The 16283-nt window shown below is 38.9% G+C and overlaps 1 protein-coding gene across 1 annotated transcript in view; it reads left to right on the forward strand.

Moving 5' to 3' along the window:
- The window catches only part of LOC139739340 (protein yippee-like 2), a 52101-nt gene that overhangs the window by 22216 nt on the left and 13602 nt on the right, over window positions 1-16283 (forward strand). The window contains exon 3 of the mRNA XM_071649956.1: window positions 9835-9878. Within this exon, the coding sequence (XP_071506057.1) occupies window positions 9835-9878 (44 nt within the window). The remainder of the gene's footprint in view (window positions 1-9834; window positions 9879-16283) is intronic.

The raw sequence follows: 16283 nt of genomic DNA on the forward strand, positions 1-16283 counted from the left end.
GTATCTGCAGCCAACAGGGTTTACACTGTAGATAACTTTGATACAACTCTTTCCCCCCCCCCCCCCCCACTTCAAAAGGGCTGCAAAAGAAGAAACTATTTACTGATAATAAAACATTATTCTGAATTAAACATTAGATTAAGATGCATGCAAAATTTCTTGTCTACACTTTATGCATTGAATGCCAGTGGCAATTTGTGAAAATTTCTTGCCACGAAAATATTTTGCTTTACAGTGTATAACAGAATATAAGGCCTTGCTTCTGGGTAGAAAATACTTATGTCTACTGTGGTTTCGTTTGTCCCTGCATTCTTCATACGGGCAAGGGCAGCCTGGTTTGTGTTGGATATTTTCTGTATTTATCTAGTAGCTATACAGTACAAAATAGCATCCATAATTGGTCCCTTTAATATTGTATTTCAAAATAATCGTTAAATAAATTCTGACCCTATGTGGTGCCCATCATAATTTCAGTGTCCCGAAAATATCTCTCAGCTGTTCAGAAAATTTATCAGTCCCTTTATCCGTTGGCTGCATGAACCCCGTACAAAGTAATATGCCTCTTGTGTACAATGTTCATAAATGATTAACTGGCTAAAGGAGACATGTGGGCTGGTTACATAATGTCCTGGACCAACTAAATTACCCCTGTGTTATTGTGTCTGGATAGTGTGTTGTCTTCTGGGCATTGAGATGTCTCCTAATGACCAAGAAAGAGTCGGATGCACTATTAAAGAGAATGAGATGTCTCAAAATTAGTGTGTCTGTGTGTGTGTGTGTGTGTGTGTGTGTGTGTGTGTGTGTGTGTGTATGTCTGTGTGTGTGTATTTATGTCTGTGTGTGTGTGTGTGTATTTCTGGAGAGGAGAGTCTAGGAGTCAGGAAGAAAAAATGGAGAGAGATGATGTGGGGGGGGGGCTGATTTTATTTGGTTGAAACGTGCCTTCACCATCTGTTGCACACCCACACATGTTAAGCGCACAATTAAGTTGGCTGGGTTTGATTAATTTCAAAAGCATTCAAGGTTCTCTTACGACACAATGACGAGCTCTCCCCCCCCCCAAAAAAAAACAAAAAACAAAAACAAAAACTGGTCTTTCCATTATTTCCTTCATCTCCTCCTGCCTACACTCTACGGACTGCTGGATGGTGCTATCAAGGATATATGTATCATTATTATAGCGAAGGAGGCTTATTCAAAGTGAAGACTCTAATTGACGTCCTATATTTAGGAGACTCACCGGAAACAGACACGAAGAGAAATCCAGACAGGGACGGAGTCTGCGATCCAAATGTCATTGCCATATATTTTTCTTTATAACCGATGGTGTGGCATATTATGCTAAAATTTGACCTGTTATTCTGTGGCAGCGAATACCATCATCCCAATACAATTTTAATAAGCACTAGAAATAGAAACTTGGAAATAGTATCTGCCATTAAGGCTAATAGGAGCAGGCAGATAAATGAAGACTTCCTGAATACGTATATTCAGCCCTCACAAATATCTTTGAAGTATCGGGAGTTTAATGTGAATTGGCAAGTACCTATCGATGATGTAAAGGGAGTTTTTGTTTTTCTTTTTGTTTTTCTTTTTCTTTGGTACTGTCATCTACTTTGTCCATACAACTCTTGTATTCAATGTGTGTGAATAAAAGTGTTGCTTTTCTGCCTATAGTACCACATATGATGATAGTCTTGACCTGCAATTATCTTAAAATTCAAAATCACTCCATGAACTCCCCTAACTTTAATAATGAAGTATGTCCCATGAAACTTACTGATCTTATCCAATATCCAAGGTTTTGTTACAATTCACTGCTCGATCACAATGCAGAACTCTGCTTTTTCCCCTCTTCCTCTTTTTTTTTTTCTCTTATTCCACAGATATTTTTCTTTGAGGGGTCTGTTTATCAGCAGCAGAGGGCATCAAGTACTATGTACATTTTCTCTCTTTATAGCTGCCATTGTTGCACTGACATGTGGATCTGATCATGTGGTTTAACACGTGACACAGGTGTTTTGTACCATATGATGAGTATAGAGATACTATACTACTTTGATATAGCACACTGAGTAATTTTATGCTGCCACTGAGCGCTGCACACCCCATGGCATGCAGGATAATTTGATATGGAATAGTGCAGTGGGAGTGTCCAGTCTACAAATGTATACGCTATGTGAATCCTTGTCTACTAGTAACTCCCGCTTCATGACTTTGAAGGGCTAGATTGCTGTTCATAGTCTTCAGCTTTCAGGCTCAGCTGATGATGCATCATTAATATTTATCTTTTTAGATGGGTTCCTGGTGGTACAGTTGACCTTTATCACGCACTTATTTGTCGGCGCTAAGCGGTGCATGGTGTGTGGCGGAGAATGAAAGTCAGCTAGAGGATGCATTGATGGTCCCACTGCCCGTCACATAGCTTTGGAAAATACACATCATGTATGTGTATGTTGTGAGTGTGCCCCCATGGTTGGAGAATGATAAACCTTGTCATCTGATTTCATATCTTTGTTCAGAGAAAGCAGATCAGCATTGAAGATCTAAATATATTACAATGACCTTCCTACTGTCGAGTATTACAATTGTAAATTTGTACAAACCATACATTTTGCTTCTATCCCCATGAACCTTGCTGCTGTTGATATATATGCACATACATTATGCATCACATGGAAAACGGTGCTCAGTATTGATTCTTAGTCACTGGATATTGGAACGCAGCAATACATCAATACATTTGAAAGCATTACCACACACTTCTGGGGTATTCCAGGCATGCCTTAAGACATGAACTGCTTCTTAAATTGTTCTAAACGCATTCATGTGGGAGGTGTCCCGAAGTCGTGTTCATCTGCCACAACGTATTGCTGTTTGTATGCCATCTCGTCAGTGGAAATATTACCTCATTCTGATTGTTGGGGCTTAATAGAGAGACAATATACACCTGTCTAACATTTCAATATAATTATGCCATGTCACTCTCAACACTCACAATGCACATACAGTATCTCTTATAACATACTATGATATGCATATCACCAATACATGCTCTCCTGGCCAGAGGTGCACCTCTATAGAATATACACAGTATACTGCATATCAGTCAAACAAACATGGACACACAATGTATTATGAGGGCATGATGGACTCTCCTTCTGCTTGCTCAACACACAAACTGGTAAACATAGCCAGGTTGAATGTTTGCCGTGAGCATTCATACAAATACGAATTATACATGCATCTGGTAGATCCAGCAGCTAGAAGCATGGTGGATCAGGTAGTGGTGGGGTTTTATAATCCTGTAGATTACCATGCTTAAAATCACTTACAAGCAGTGTTTAGGAGCAAGTTCAGTGTCCCAAAGAGAAAGGGGCTCTAAAAACTTGTAAATACAGTGTATTAGTGAAAAGAAGAAAGCATCGTTGCCACTGCAATGTGCCAATATGAAAGAAACAGGAACTTGAATCTAAAAATGTATCGGGGATTTTAAGAATCCTAAGCAACTACAAGGCTCTCCAGAGTTTAGCAACTGAAACAAACTATTAATAATAAAGGAACAACAACAAGCTAAAATGAAAGGAAACTTTGTACCCATACCTCACAGAACCACAGTAGTGAATGATTTACACACAAAAAAAGAGAAAAAAAATGATCATATAATACAACAGCATAGTAATGTGGTTTTCTGGGATTCTCTAGGTTAATGGTTGTGTTGGATAGGCTGTTTAAGCCCTGTATTAAGATATTAAACATGAATTTGTTACAAGGCCATCAGTGGCAACCCTCGACCTCGCCTATTCTTTGCCCTGGTCATGCCTGACGTAGCAATAATTGATGCTTTCAAGGTGAAATCTAGCCAAGCATCCAGGAACAAGGTGAGAAGCTGAACACGAAACACCATCTCCCAAAGTTGTAACAAGGGGTGTGTGTTTTTGTTTTTGTTTTTGTTTGTTTTTGTGGGTTTTTTTTTGGGGGGGGGTTAGAATGTGAAATCATTTTCGCATCACACATTCCTGATGTTCATTTCTCTGTCAGTCAATGGTAACTCTCCCCTGGAATCATCACACATTTCAAATCTTGTGGAAATCGAGAGTCAATTCACTTTGAAAGCATGCATCCCTAAACTGCTTTGTCAATCGCTACCAAAGCATTTGATAAACCTTCTCTTTTCCCTCCAGTCTCCCTGTTGCTAAGCAACATTGACTGATTGGTTTTCAAAGTCTCTTCCTCATGATTGACATCTGGAGCATTGAGAAACATACCGTCCCTCATGTCATTTGATTCATTTGTCCATGCAATCATTTATGAGGCCTAGTTTTTTGCATACTGTTTATCTCTTTTTCCCTAAACTTTATTTGAATGGATATATACTGCCAGCATTCACCTACTTGAAGTGTAGTAGGAAATTAAGTATGTAGCAAAAATAGAAACAATGAAATTAATGAATTACAGTTAGAAAAAAATGGCTTCCACTCTGTGTGAAAGCAAGTCTAAAAATATCATGCTTTAGTGAATCAATGGTTTTATGTGCTGGCACATGTTGCACCCCATCTAGTATTGGTTTGCATTTTAAGATATGGTCAGTCCATACTGAATAGCTTTGTCAATGAAATCAGCCAGCCTCATTACTATACCTCAGTCCTTCTTAGGTTTACCTGCCTCAGCCCCTGTGGGTGTTAGGCCGGAGATGCGCTGTAGATGCACATGTTTGTCTCAGACTAGTACGGCATGTTGTAAATAAAGAGACGTTCGTGCCGTAGCTGGGGGATAAAAGGTCACACATGTGCGTGTGCAGGGAGGACATATACCATAGCACTTTGACATTCGTGCATTTATAGGAGGGTAGATTGGCCGGTGGGTGCTGTTATCTCCAATGGAGCAGAAATGAGTTCGCTCAGCTTTGCACAAAAAGTGAATCATTAATCACAGATCATCCCATGTTTAAGTGTATCAAACACTTTTTACAGGATATCAATGGGTTGCCTTGTCTACATGCTTTGTAATATAACCAGGATTCAAAGTCAAATCTCTATTACTGGAAAAAAAGAAGAACATGAGATGAGGAAAATGATCATGATAGAAAAAATTTATGATGCATGTTAAAAATTAGTGATATAAGTCAGCTTTAACATTGTTATGTATGCCATTTTTTTAATGTGATGATCAATATTTACTAGCTCTGTTAACACAACCAAGTGTTTTGCTTATGTTGTTGCAATAGCTCTCATTTCATATCTGAATAAGATACCATTGTGGGATAAAATTTTGCAGAGGAATATGGATTTGCTTTGTTGTGGTCAAGAAATTGTGTGCCAAAAGATGTGTCACTAGGTATTGTGATCATGTGGAATGTATAGTCACATGCATTCACATTTCTGCATGGACTGCATGTATTCTTCTTCTTTTTTTTTAACTAGGAGAATGGGGTGGCATTGTGGAAAACACACAAAGAATGAGCCATGACTTGTTCTAATTGGACACTGTGGACTTTCAGCAGCTTGAATTTGTGGTCAGTCACATGTTGTTCAAAGTAATGTTTTGGTCATACCAGCAGTTTTGTACTGTGATCAACTTCATTTCCACTTATCATGCCGATGGCATGTGTGAATCCACAGAAGTGAAAGTGAGGAGAAACAGAACCTATGAGGTTTTATCAAACTAGATAGCAAGCAACCTTGCATCATGAGCTGCTGTTCTCACCATGCCTTTGACAAAAATGTAAAAAGGAAATTTCCCACTTGAGAATTTGAGGAAATTCAGTATGATTTAATGTGATCAATTTTGAGAGCCATACTTGTCGGGATGTACCTGAAAAAGATCTTCCAGGTATCTCTTGCTCTCACTGCAAATGCGAGTAAGAGTGAAGCAAACATCCTGTGAACAGACGCATGACATATAGAACGAGTTTGATATCAGAACGGGAAAATATGTATCAATTAGGCCGTGGGACGTGCCAAATTCATGACACCTCGTATTAAGCCTCTGGCATAATCCAATAAATTTGGTTGGATTAGTTGATAATCGTGCAGCCCGTATCAATTAGGTACAAATTAGCGCATCCGAGAGGTGTGATGCAGGTTTGTAGGCTGTGAAGAGTAGTTCAAACTGTGTTACCTTGGCAACCAAATTTATTGGCTCCACCAATCTGCAGTGTGCTCACTGGTCACCTTGAGTGTTATAGAGTTTTAGCCATCAGCCCTTGACCAATGCTCATGCTTTTACACGAGAACTGGGTATTATGAGAGAACCAAGAAAAGCCTTGTTTGGCAACGTGCTGTTTATGGAAGATGTCCTTGTCCTTTAACGCTCTCTTTCGATCAAATTAGATTAATAAATTATATAAAAAAATGTTGTTGTATAAGTGCGCTACACCACAAGTGGGACATTTGTCGTTCCCACGTTCACATTTCTTTCATTTTCATGCAGAGCAATGAGGAAGAAGTGAGAAGTGTAGAACCTATATCATCAGATTACAAAATCATCCCCATCTTGTGAAAACATCAAAACTTGCATTGGTAGGCATCCTATGCTAGAACTAGAAATATCCTCTGGCCACTGCTCATGTCACATGATGGTTTGTTTTGATCGACTCAGTTCTTTCACTCTTGATTCCTGATGTGGTAACTTGCCGTTTGTGGAGGAAGCAAGGTTTTGCAGCAGCATCTGAAACCTACTAACGACCCTTGTTATTTGTCTGTCCGTCTCTCTGCCCTGGACTGCCATGTCAGTGATCTGAAACCGAAACAGCCCTGTTCACACTGCATGCAGACAGTATCAACAATGAGACAGGACAAGTGTGAACTGAGGTGTCGTGTTTGTAGACCGATGGCGAACCAAAACAAGCCCATTCCGTGAAGGAAGTGCTGTGTTTTGAAGTTCAGGTCTTTCTCAGTGAGAACCAGCTGTCTGTATTTTGAGCATTATAGTGAGTTGTGTTTTCCAAATACCACTTCCTGATTTAAATGACAAAGGGTTCTCAAAAAACAATGGCCATCTTGTAAACGTACAAATGTAATCTTTACTGTATGTGTCTTTAGGTTAAATGTGAAAGGAAGCTACAACTATGTACTGGAGTTAAATATCTTGCTATTCCTTACTGATAGGCTCTTTTACTGACCAAAGTTATTTTAATGCCATAAAGTTTCAATTGCTGTTACAATACATTATATCTATATGGAAAATATTTTTTTCTTTGTGATTTTTAGTCTGGTAATGGAACGGTGCACTTAATTTTCTGGGTCAGCAGGGTGCTCTTAATTCATCAATGTCTGGGCATTAGGCCTACCACGTAAACAAGCAGATATCTCATGTTTTATTTATGCCCTTTCCAGGTAAGGAATATTGCGATGAACTAGAAAAGAGTCTCTTCTGATATGGAAGCTAAAATGTGTTCCTCAAATGCTCCAAATTGTGTGAGTGGTGTTTGAAAACCAGTCGCAGCGATACAAATTCGATATGTTTCAGGTCTGAAGGATTTGCGAGTGCTTTGGATCTGATGCACATCAGGTACAAGTGTCCTTTGAAGAATTCAGACAAGTTTTCTGTAGTGTGCAGATGCACTCTTGATAAATTTAGTAATTTTCTTCCTTCTTCTTCTTCAGTTGCAACTATTAAAGTTGGTAGTGGTATGATAGTTTGTTGCAATTCATGCTTATGTCAAGTCACATAATTATGCTTTCCTAGCAATAAATGTTAAACAACTACGATACTGGTTTTATGGTTGGCTATGTTTTTCATGCACATGGAATCCATGAGAGTGATAATGACATACTGTAAAACCACAAATATTTTGCGAATTTTGCAAGGTGCCATGATTTGCGAAATGAAAACACGTACGAAAGTTTTTGTCTATACACATTACATTGAATGCCAGTGGCAATTCACAAAGGTTTCATGCCACGAATGTTTCTGGTATTACAGAATTACAGTCTTACATGTATTTCATGAGTTCTTCTGGTATTGCTAAAGGTAAGCCAGAATACACCACAAACTGCAGTTTGTGTAAAATGAGCTTGCTTTGAACACTTTATTGTGAGCTCAGAACGATCAAGAAGATCAAGAAAATCACACGGAAGCGGAAGCAGAAGATGATGAGTTTTTGTGGCTAGGAATAGAGGCATGTTTACGATCCCTCCAGTTCAAAACAAAAAGGAGATGCTGTTTAATTGGTATCAGCATGGCAGGGTTGTCATACAGAGACATTTTTTCATAACTGCCCGTCCGTCCATCCCTCCAACTCTGTAGAAGCTGGACCGAAAATGTTAATTTTGCCAGCCTTGGCCACGAAGCCTATGGCTGTCCCTTCCTACTGTACCTAGCAGCTCTGGCTTGTCCAAGTCCACATCAATCATTAACCGCAGCAGCTGATGGTTTCGTTCTGCCGGGAGGAGAGGGATAGAAAAAAGATTTGAAACAAAGCTAGAGAGACAGACTGAGAGAGAGGAAGAAAAAGGGAGGGAGGGATGGAGAGCGATTGAGAGAACGTACAAGAGAATCCCCCAACCAGATATGGATGGGATCTTGCGTGTTTGCATTTCAGCGTATTAGTCATAATCTTGGAAGTAGACAGCCCAATAAACTATCTGGCTTCACTGCATGGTTTATCTTGTCAGACACGTAATGCATTTCTATCTCAAGGTTGTGAATATCATTTGCTGAAGATCATCATATGTTGAAGAATAGTTGTTTCAGGGAGTGCATAATTTATGATATGTAACTTATAAAAGAAAATTACCATATATTCTCTGGCTGTATTATGATATTTCTTGTACATCTATTATGCATCATCACAGAGTAATGAAGAAACCTGTTTTTTTTGTCAGATATTTTTATTCTGCCCAAGTTTGTTGTCATAATTTCCACAAATGATTTCACATCTTTAAGTTCAGTTGTCTAATCTTGTCCCATTCATGGAGGATGGACTTTCTGTGGTGTGAGAGATGATGCAAGTTAGGGTGCATTTATACTTCACTTTTTGAGCCATAATCAGGCTTTTGAAATGCTTTTAATTCAAAACATGCTGAAGTCCTGACTCATTTTGATATCAATAGTGTTTCAAAGTGCTGATTCAAAATGCACAAATAGGTGCGTTTACGATAGTCAATTCTCTCTTAACACGTTTAGCAGGGAAGCATAAATGCAACTCACATGTATGATTGGCGATTCCCTCTAAACGCATGTAATGGGGTAGGATAAATGCAAAATCACTCAAGAATGTTTATTCTGACATAATCTCAACATCTTTCTGGTTCACGTGAAGTAGACAAGTATGCTACACAGCTTGCTACAGTACAGGTTTGTAGTTCTTCAATAATACGCAGTGCATGTTTGCAATATCGCCTCTTTCTCCAGCTAAAAAAAAGAAGAAAAGAGCAAAAAAAGTATGTTCCCCTGTGAACAGTGTTTTGGATCAGGGTTTCAAAACACTGATTCTGCCTTCGCAAATTGAGCATAATTTAAGCGCCCTTCATTGCCTCTGAAATTCTCATTTTCCCATTGTCTTTGTTACGGGATCCACCATGTCCCTGTGAGCAGTGGATTTATTAATTGTCTTAATAAACATGACAGTAAGCCTGTGTACATGGCTCTGAAATTTACTATAAACCTCTGGATTGTTATGCATGGACAACTTTTGAAAAAAAAAACAACATCACCGAGATTTTGTATGAATTCAGATCGTTGAGGAACTAATCGCTTGTAGCCATATTGAGCAATTTGTTGATCTTGTGTGTCAAACAAAGTAACAAATGTCTTAATTCTCATGTACACTTCCTGGTAAGCTTTTGTATAATCTATTTTCTTTGCTTTCTTCCTTTTTCCTCTTTACAGTCATTTCAGGGGAGCCAGGGCAGAGCATATCTCTTCAATTCAGTGTAAGTACAACCTTGTTATTTTCAATTTCAAGTTGTTGCTGCTGTTTTGTTTTTGTTTTTCATAATATTGATCCTTGTAGATATAGTTCCTCAAGGCACATCACGGCATGGTAAGTCACCAATGACCAGAGTGTTTTCATTCAGTGCATTGATCCATGATACCACGATATTTGTTATCATCTGCTCGTTGTCATTTTGATTTGAAAAATGACTCGGCTTCTCTCAATGTAATGCACTTTACTTAATCAGGTGCAGTGCGATGAAGTTGATATCACCGTATTCATGATTCAGAATTGAGCAATATCTGGGATGGAGTAGAGGGTGTGCTGTTTAATGGGGTTTTCTAGATAAGAGTATGACGGACTTTGGAATGTAATGGGCGATTTGCATTTTAGTTGCTTTTGCTGGGAGAAGAGGTAATTTGCTGAGAGGTGTCATAGCAGGGAGTAAGTGTCAAACGCGGTTCTGACATTCAGTGTATGTTGGTATGCAGGCTCGGCAATTCGGAATCTGATTGAAAAATGGCAAAGATGAATATTTGCAAAGTGAGTTTAGATCTACGTAGAAGAATCATGCACAGCAGGCCAGGACTGACATTCAATAGATCATAACCAAAGTGTGCCATTTTTAGTGCGATAAGGATGGTAGACTGAAAGGGGCACACTGGCTGTCACGGAGGTTAGAATAATTTGTGGTGCCATTTCAGAATGTTACGAGCTCTGAGGACAAATGCCCCCTCTTTGTCCATCGCGAAGGATGTGACGTAGATGGACGCAAGGATTTGCAGTAGATAGCAGTGAATTTTTAGATACAGCTGCATGTGTAGGAGGCATGTTGTAACAAAACCGTTTGTTGTAATGCATTTTAACAAATTAAAAAATATCTCAAGGACTCTGTAGAGGGGAGCTATGACAATAATCTGGCAGCGTCGAATGAAAATGAACGAGCTGAGTCAAGATCCATTTGGATTGGATTTACATTGAGGGATTCTATTCCGGTTCGAAATTTACCATTATCGGAGCATCTGTGAGTGATAATTGCATGCATGCTTGCGTCGCCCACACAGAGCTACTCCAATGAATGGACTTATATTCAATGTGTCTATTCATGAGTTATTTCTTTGAAAGTGATAGTGGCCATTAATTGATACCATAGCTGTGGCACTTTGGTATAATATTAAAATGCATTACCGCTCTTTCTACCTTGAATTTCATGTAATAATTTTTTTATAATGTCTTGCTTATGAAACCAAAGTCTGCCAGAAGTATCATATTTGCTAATTATACCCCTGCGTACTTCCTGTGGTACCCATTTATTTTTTATACTTTCTCACTTATACCTACTCACTGTGAGCTACAATGGTCTGTATGATATAAAAAGCCATGCTAAAAACAGCATCCCTCACTGTGCAGTTAAACAAAGGTATACCTCTCATTCTTGCTGTCCAGAGAGCTTTGTTGATAGAACAGTAGGTGCATGTATATGTGCTATAGGGCCTATTGGTAGTCATTTGCGTTTAGTAATTCTTTCCCTGCGACCCCCCCCCCTCCATTGAAATGCTTAGAGGATATAACCTGATGACCAGTGACCCTGAAACCATGGTTACACGATGCTCATTTCTCTGTCAGCTGCATTCTTACCCAAAAAGGAATTTTGAAGGGAGAAATCTAATTTGTGTGGTGATTTGTTCACATGTGTAATATGATCTTGTGCGAAATCAAGATCAGTAGGTACTGTGTAGGCCTATGTACATGTGATAGTACATTTTGCAAACTTTGTCCCCTGTTGTCCAAGAGTTAGCTGATTTGCAGCTTTTAGGTGAATCTGGTGTAAGAACTGACAGTGTTCAAGGGGTCTGTCATCTTTTCACACACACTCTGTGACAGGTCCGGGTGTGTTTGTTTCTGCACACCCTGCAGTTTGTTGTGTTTTGAAACCGGCCTCCAAAGGGCATCGTCCTTTTCTCCACTGTTTTGACCTGCAGGAAGTGTGATATATCAGTTGAGGTTAGCTCCCAGGGTGGCTGCCTGATAGGATACCAGGGTTCTTCTCCTCAGAGGAAGGGCATATAGGGGGCTGGGATGGGAAAGAGTTGGTAATGATGGCGGGCAAGTTTAGAATAGTTTCTGTGTGTGTCACTACTGCGGATGGGCTAGGTCTAGTCTTGCATACTTCAGACTTTCTTCTTTTTTTGGGGTTTGTGCAGTAGCGTTTGCAGTCACGTTTTCGACCATGCAGTGTCAACAGTATTTGTTTATCTATATGGTGCCCGTGAGGGCTGTGTTTTGTTTGCAGGTTTGTATTTTATATCAGCTCTCTGAATAACCAGCCTCTTCGCTTATTTACTCAAGATCTGTCATGGATTTTAATGGATGAGCGGTTGAAATCATTGTCAGTCAGGGTAGACTCTGCACCAGGTACTTAGGTCACACTTCTTTTGTGCAAACCTCAGTAATGATGTTTGTATACGATAATTTTAGTTTTACCTAACTTACGATACACGTGAATAAGTATTGGTACACGTGAATGACTATGGCATTGTGAAGTTGTGTCCTCAGTAACCTTGCCTGTAGGTTGTAGTTTTGTTTTGTTTTTTTCCAAGAGAAGTTAAGCCAATTCTTGTTTGTTTGTTTGTTTTCTATTCAAAAGTGTTGCACTACTCGACCACTTGCACTGTTGAGGCGAAGATTTTACTTGTACAAATGATTCATGGTTGGTATGTGCCTTGATTCACTACAACTGCTGGTGACATTATATTAGGGCTTCGAGTAACATTACACTGAAGGAGTGCATGAGTGCAGAGAAGGTTGTGAAGAGGCCGGACATGCTAATCAGTTTACACATTCTGTGTTTCATCATAGCATTATTTATAATCTTCATACATGAAGGACAAGTTATCAGCAGATAAAATGTATGTGTGACAATAGGACCAGAATTTTTACTTCTCGTCAATGCACACCCCGAAAGATAATGGTGCACTGATCATAATGTTAAGTTCATTTCAACAAGTGCCACAGGATGGAACACTTATGGATGGAATTTTACTTGATCGTGACTCGTGAAATTCTACAGAAAATGCACAGTTTTCATAACATTTTGACAGATATGCACCTTGCCTTGTGAAGTGCAGTGCTTCCTCTGTAGTAATAACAGTGTTGAGGCCACAGCATTTTAACATAAATATGTGGAGGGGCAGCTCAAAAACAATGAAGAAAGTGCATGCCAAGTTAACAATCAAGTGTGATATCTTTGAAGGACAGTATCATCTTAATAAAAAAATAAGTAAGGGTGCATGCATATTTCTGAACATATCCTAACTTTTGAGAAATGGTCAAATGATTGTGTTTTGTGTACACTACGTTGTACTTGCGGCTGAATAATGAGTTAATACTCAGGCAGGAGATGGGGCAAAGCTACCTGCAGAAAAAAAAAAATAAGGATCCAAAAATCCTCAGAACAGTAATGCTTGTAATTGATTACATAACATGTTTCAATTAAAAGGGGGCTCTTAATACTTGAACTGGGGAGATTCAAAAGGGATTTGTCCCTTGTGCCTTAGGCTAGTTAAATAGTCTTTAATTGATAGTCTGTGGAATTGCATCTAAAATTTGCAAGAGAACGAATACCAGGGACTTTTTATGTTATTGAAAGCAGTGACAATAAGAAAAAGCAAAAGATCAAATCCTTCAGAAATTCCTGAAAATTCCCAGATCACTACCAAAATTTAATAATCTGTTCCTTTTGTCACTACCGACTTTTCCTGTAAGTTTCATCAATATCCGTTCACAACCTTTTAAAGTTATTTTGCCAACAGACAAACAAACAAATCAGTCTTCTTGGCTGAGGTAATAGGACATATAGATTAATGTCTCAGTTTGTACCAAATCAAAAAGTTTCACTACTTGGAAACCTGCATGAATGTTGCTTATCAAGTATCTTTGTCTTGTCTCATGATTATGGCATCCCTTGGAAGTATTTCTTGGGTTTGTGTTATTTCATTTTCTGCAAAGGCATATTTTGTTGACTCTGCTTTGAAAAAGATTTGTCACAAATATGTTGTATACTTCTAGGCAAAAGTTAGGTGAATGTTTCTTGAAATTCTAACAGAATGATATCAGATCCTTTTGTGTGAACAACAAAGCATAGTCTTTAAGCTGGAATTGTCATTTTGAGGTTCCCACGCTAATGACATGTCCAGGCGTTCACTGATACTGATATGATGAGGCCGTAAGTTTAATTGAAAATTATCTTCTCCAGGAACAAGGAACTAAATCGTCCTGCGGGTATGTGTATGATGACAATATATGAAGAGATTAATAACAAATATATAATGCATGTATGGGATCTGGCAAACAACATATCAAGTTTTATTCGGTAGCCGTGAGACAGGCTAAATCAGATAAACAGAAAGCAGACACTCTACATTTTTTTTTCCTTACAAACACCATAGCCTTGGCCAAGATGTGCAGACTATAAGCCGTCAATACAAAGACTCATCCAGACTGCTTTGTGATATTATAAAACCAGATTAATGTTTTTACAGATTCTCTGAATATCTAGCCCAGCCTCTTGGAATATGTGGCCCAGCCCATGTAAACATATTATCATTGGGGTTCACATCTGATAGCACTAGACAACCATGAGCTATACAATATCAGGCATGTAGCTACACTGTAGCATTATCATGTGTACGCTCCCTCTTTTATGTACACTATCAACAGTGGATAGTCCATCATTGTGATCATCATTGTTGGCTAGCTGTATGTTGGGATATTGAAATTGAATCACATCCCCCCCCCCCCTTGCCTCTGCTATTCATGTGTTGCCATGGGCAACAGTGGCCTCTCAATAGAAAACTGACAAAACATTGAGACAGACCACTGTCACACAATTATGATATGCCAAGGAGTGAGCTCTAGAGTAGATGGTTGTGTCTTTGTTGGAGAGATTGCTAGCAGTGACGGTTATTGCAATCTGTACTGCAGTCACTTGTGGGAAAGCTATTTTTGGGAGCGTCACTCCAGAATGCATGATTGTTTCGACATGGAGGCACTGTAATACTGTTGGCAATTTTACAAACCATTGTTTGCTTTTTTCCATTCAACAGATTTTAAGCCTCAATCCCACACTAGCTGGTCGTATCTAGTGTAGCTTAGATTTCTTATTTAAAATTTTTTTAAAAAATCATATATTACGCTCTTTTTATTTGAATACTAGACCTTCTGCTGATGATGCTTGTACCAAATACAGCATCTTGGCAACAGATGCACAATACATGCATAGAATTATTCATCATGTTGCCATGACAACAGAATCCTCTGTAGTGTTGCGCACATACGCAGATTACCTCTGAGAAGTTGCACACGTATAGCTTTCGGTGAATCATGTATGAAATCTCTCCCTCTCTCTCTCTCTCCTGCTCACTTCTTCTTCTTTTTTTTTCAATTCCCCAATTAAAGGAATAAGTCACAATCTGTAGATACTCTTTTCTGATTGGTCACAATTTCGAATGGAGAGAGACCATATTGAAGAGTAGTCCTCTCCATGTTTGATGTGACACTTTTATAAGAGTGACATTCAAAACGATGACTGTTTACTAAATGCATGTTGTATGAGAATGATAAGAAAATGCCGAGTTAAAAGCTATTTTCTTACGGAAAATAAAGAGGCATGAATTTCTCTGGTGGAGGGCCTACAATGGGGGTTCCTCTTATTAGTCACAAATTTTCAAGTGCCTGACTCAATCTGACTCACGGTTACTTGGTGGGTTATAATTTGTGAATATTTTCTCTGAAAACTCGCTGGTCCCTTAGTCAATAGTGTGGTAATCTGGTGGTCTGTTTGCCACCGGATGTGTGGAAGGATATTTACAGAAGAGACCCCGGTGAAGCTGGTGCTGTAGCTGCCTGTATCAGTAACCTGGAGCTAGTGTTTTGATTTCTGCGTCAAAGATAGCCAATGAAGATGAACATGTGGGGTCTGTGGCTAGCAGAATGAACGTGGCCTCAGAAGGAATTAATGCATTTCTCAATCTCATCACCAAGTGTAACAAATGTGTAATGTCATGATCAGTACTTGGGGGAGGGGGGATATATTTGCCATGTAGGTCACTGTAAAGATGTGACATCAGAAGTACTCATGTATTGGTAGCAAGGCACTGGGAATATCATATGTCAAGTGATAAGAGTGATTAATCTATTTTTCCTCATAGGATAGCATGGTCTTATTTTTAATACTGTCCCTACACTGGGTAGTATGGTTCAGGAATAGAATGTTTGCCAATATAACAAAGGGCCTCAGATTCTTCTTCAGAACAGTTGTTCCTTTTGCAAGAAATGCTCTAGTTATTGTTAATATTTTACTTTAACAATTTGTGTGTGTGTGTATGTATCACCATTTGTATGT

This window comes from Diadema antillarum, unplaced genomic scaffold (genome assembly GCF_040938485.1).
Source record: "Diadema antillarum isolate AM-2024a unplaced genomic scaffold, OU_Dant_1.0 seq00000796_RagTag, whole genome shotgun sequence".
Taxonomy (NCBI): domain Eukaryota; kingdom Metazoa; phylum Echinodermata; class Echinoidea; order Diadematoida; family Diadematidae; genus Diadema; species Diadema antillarum.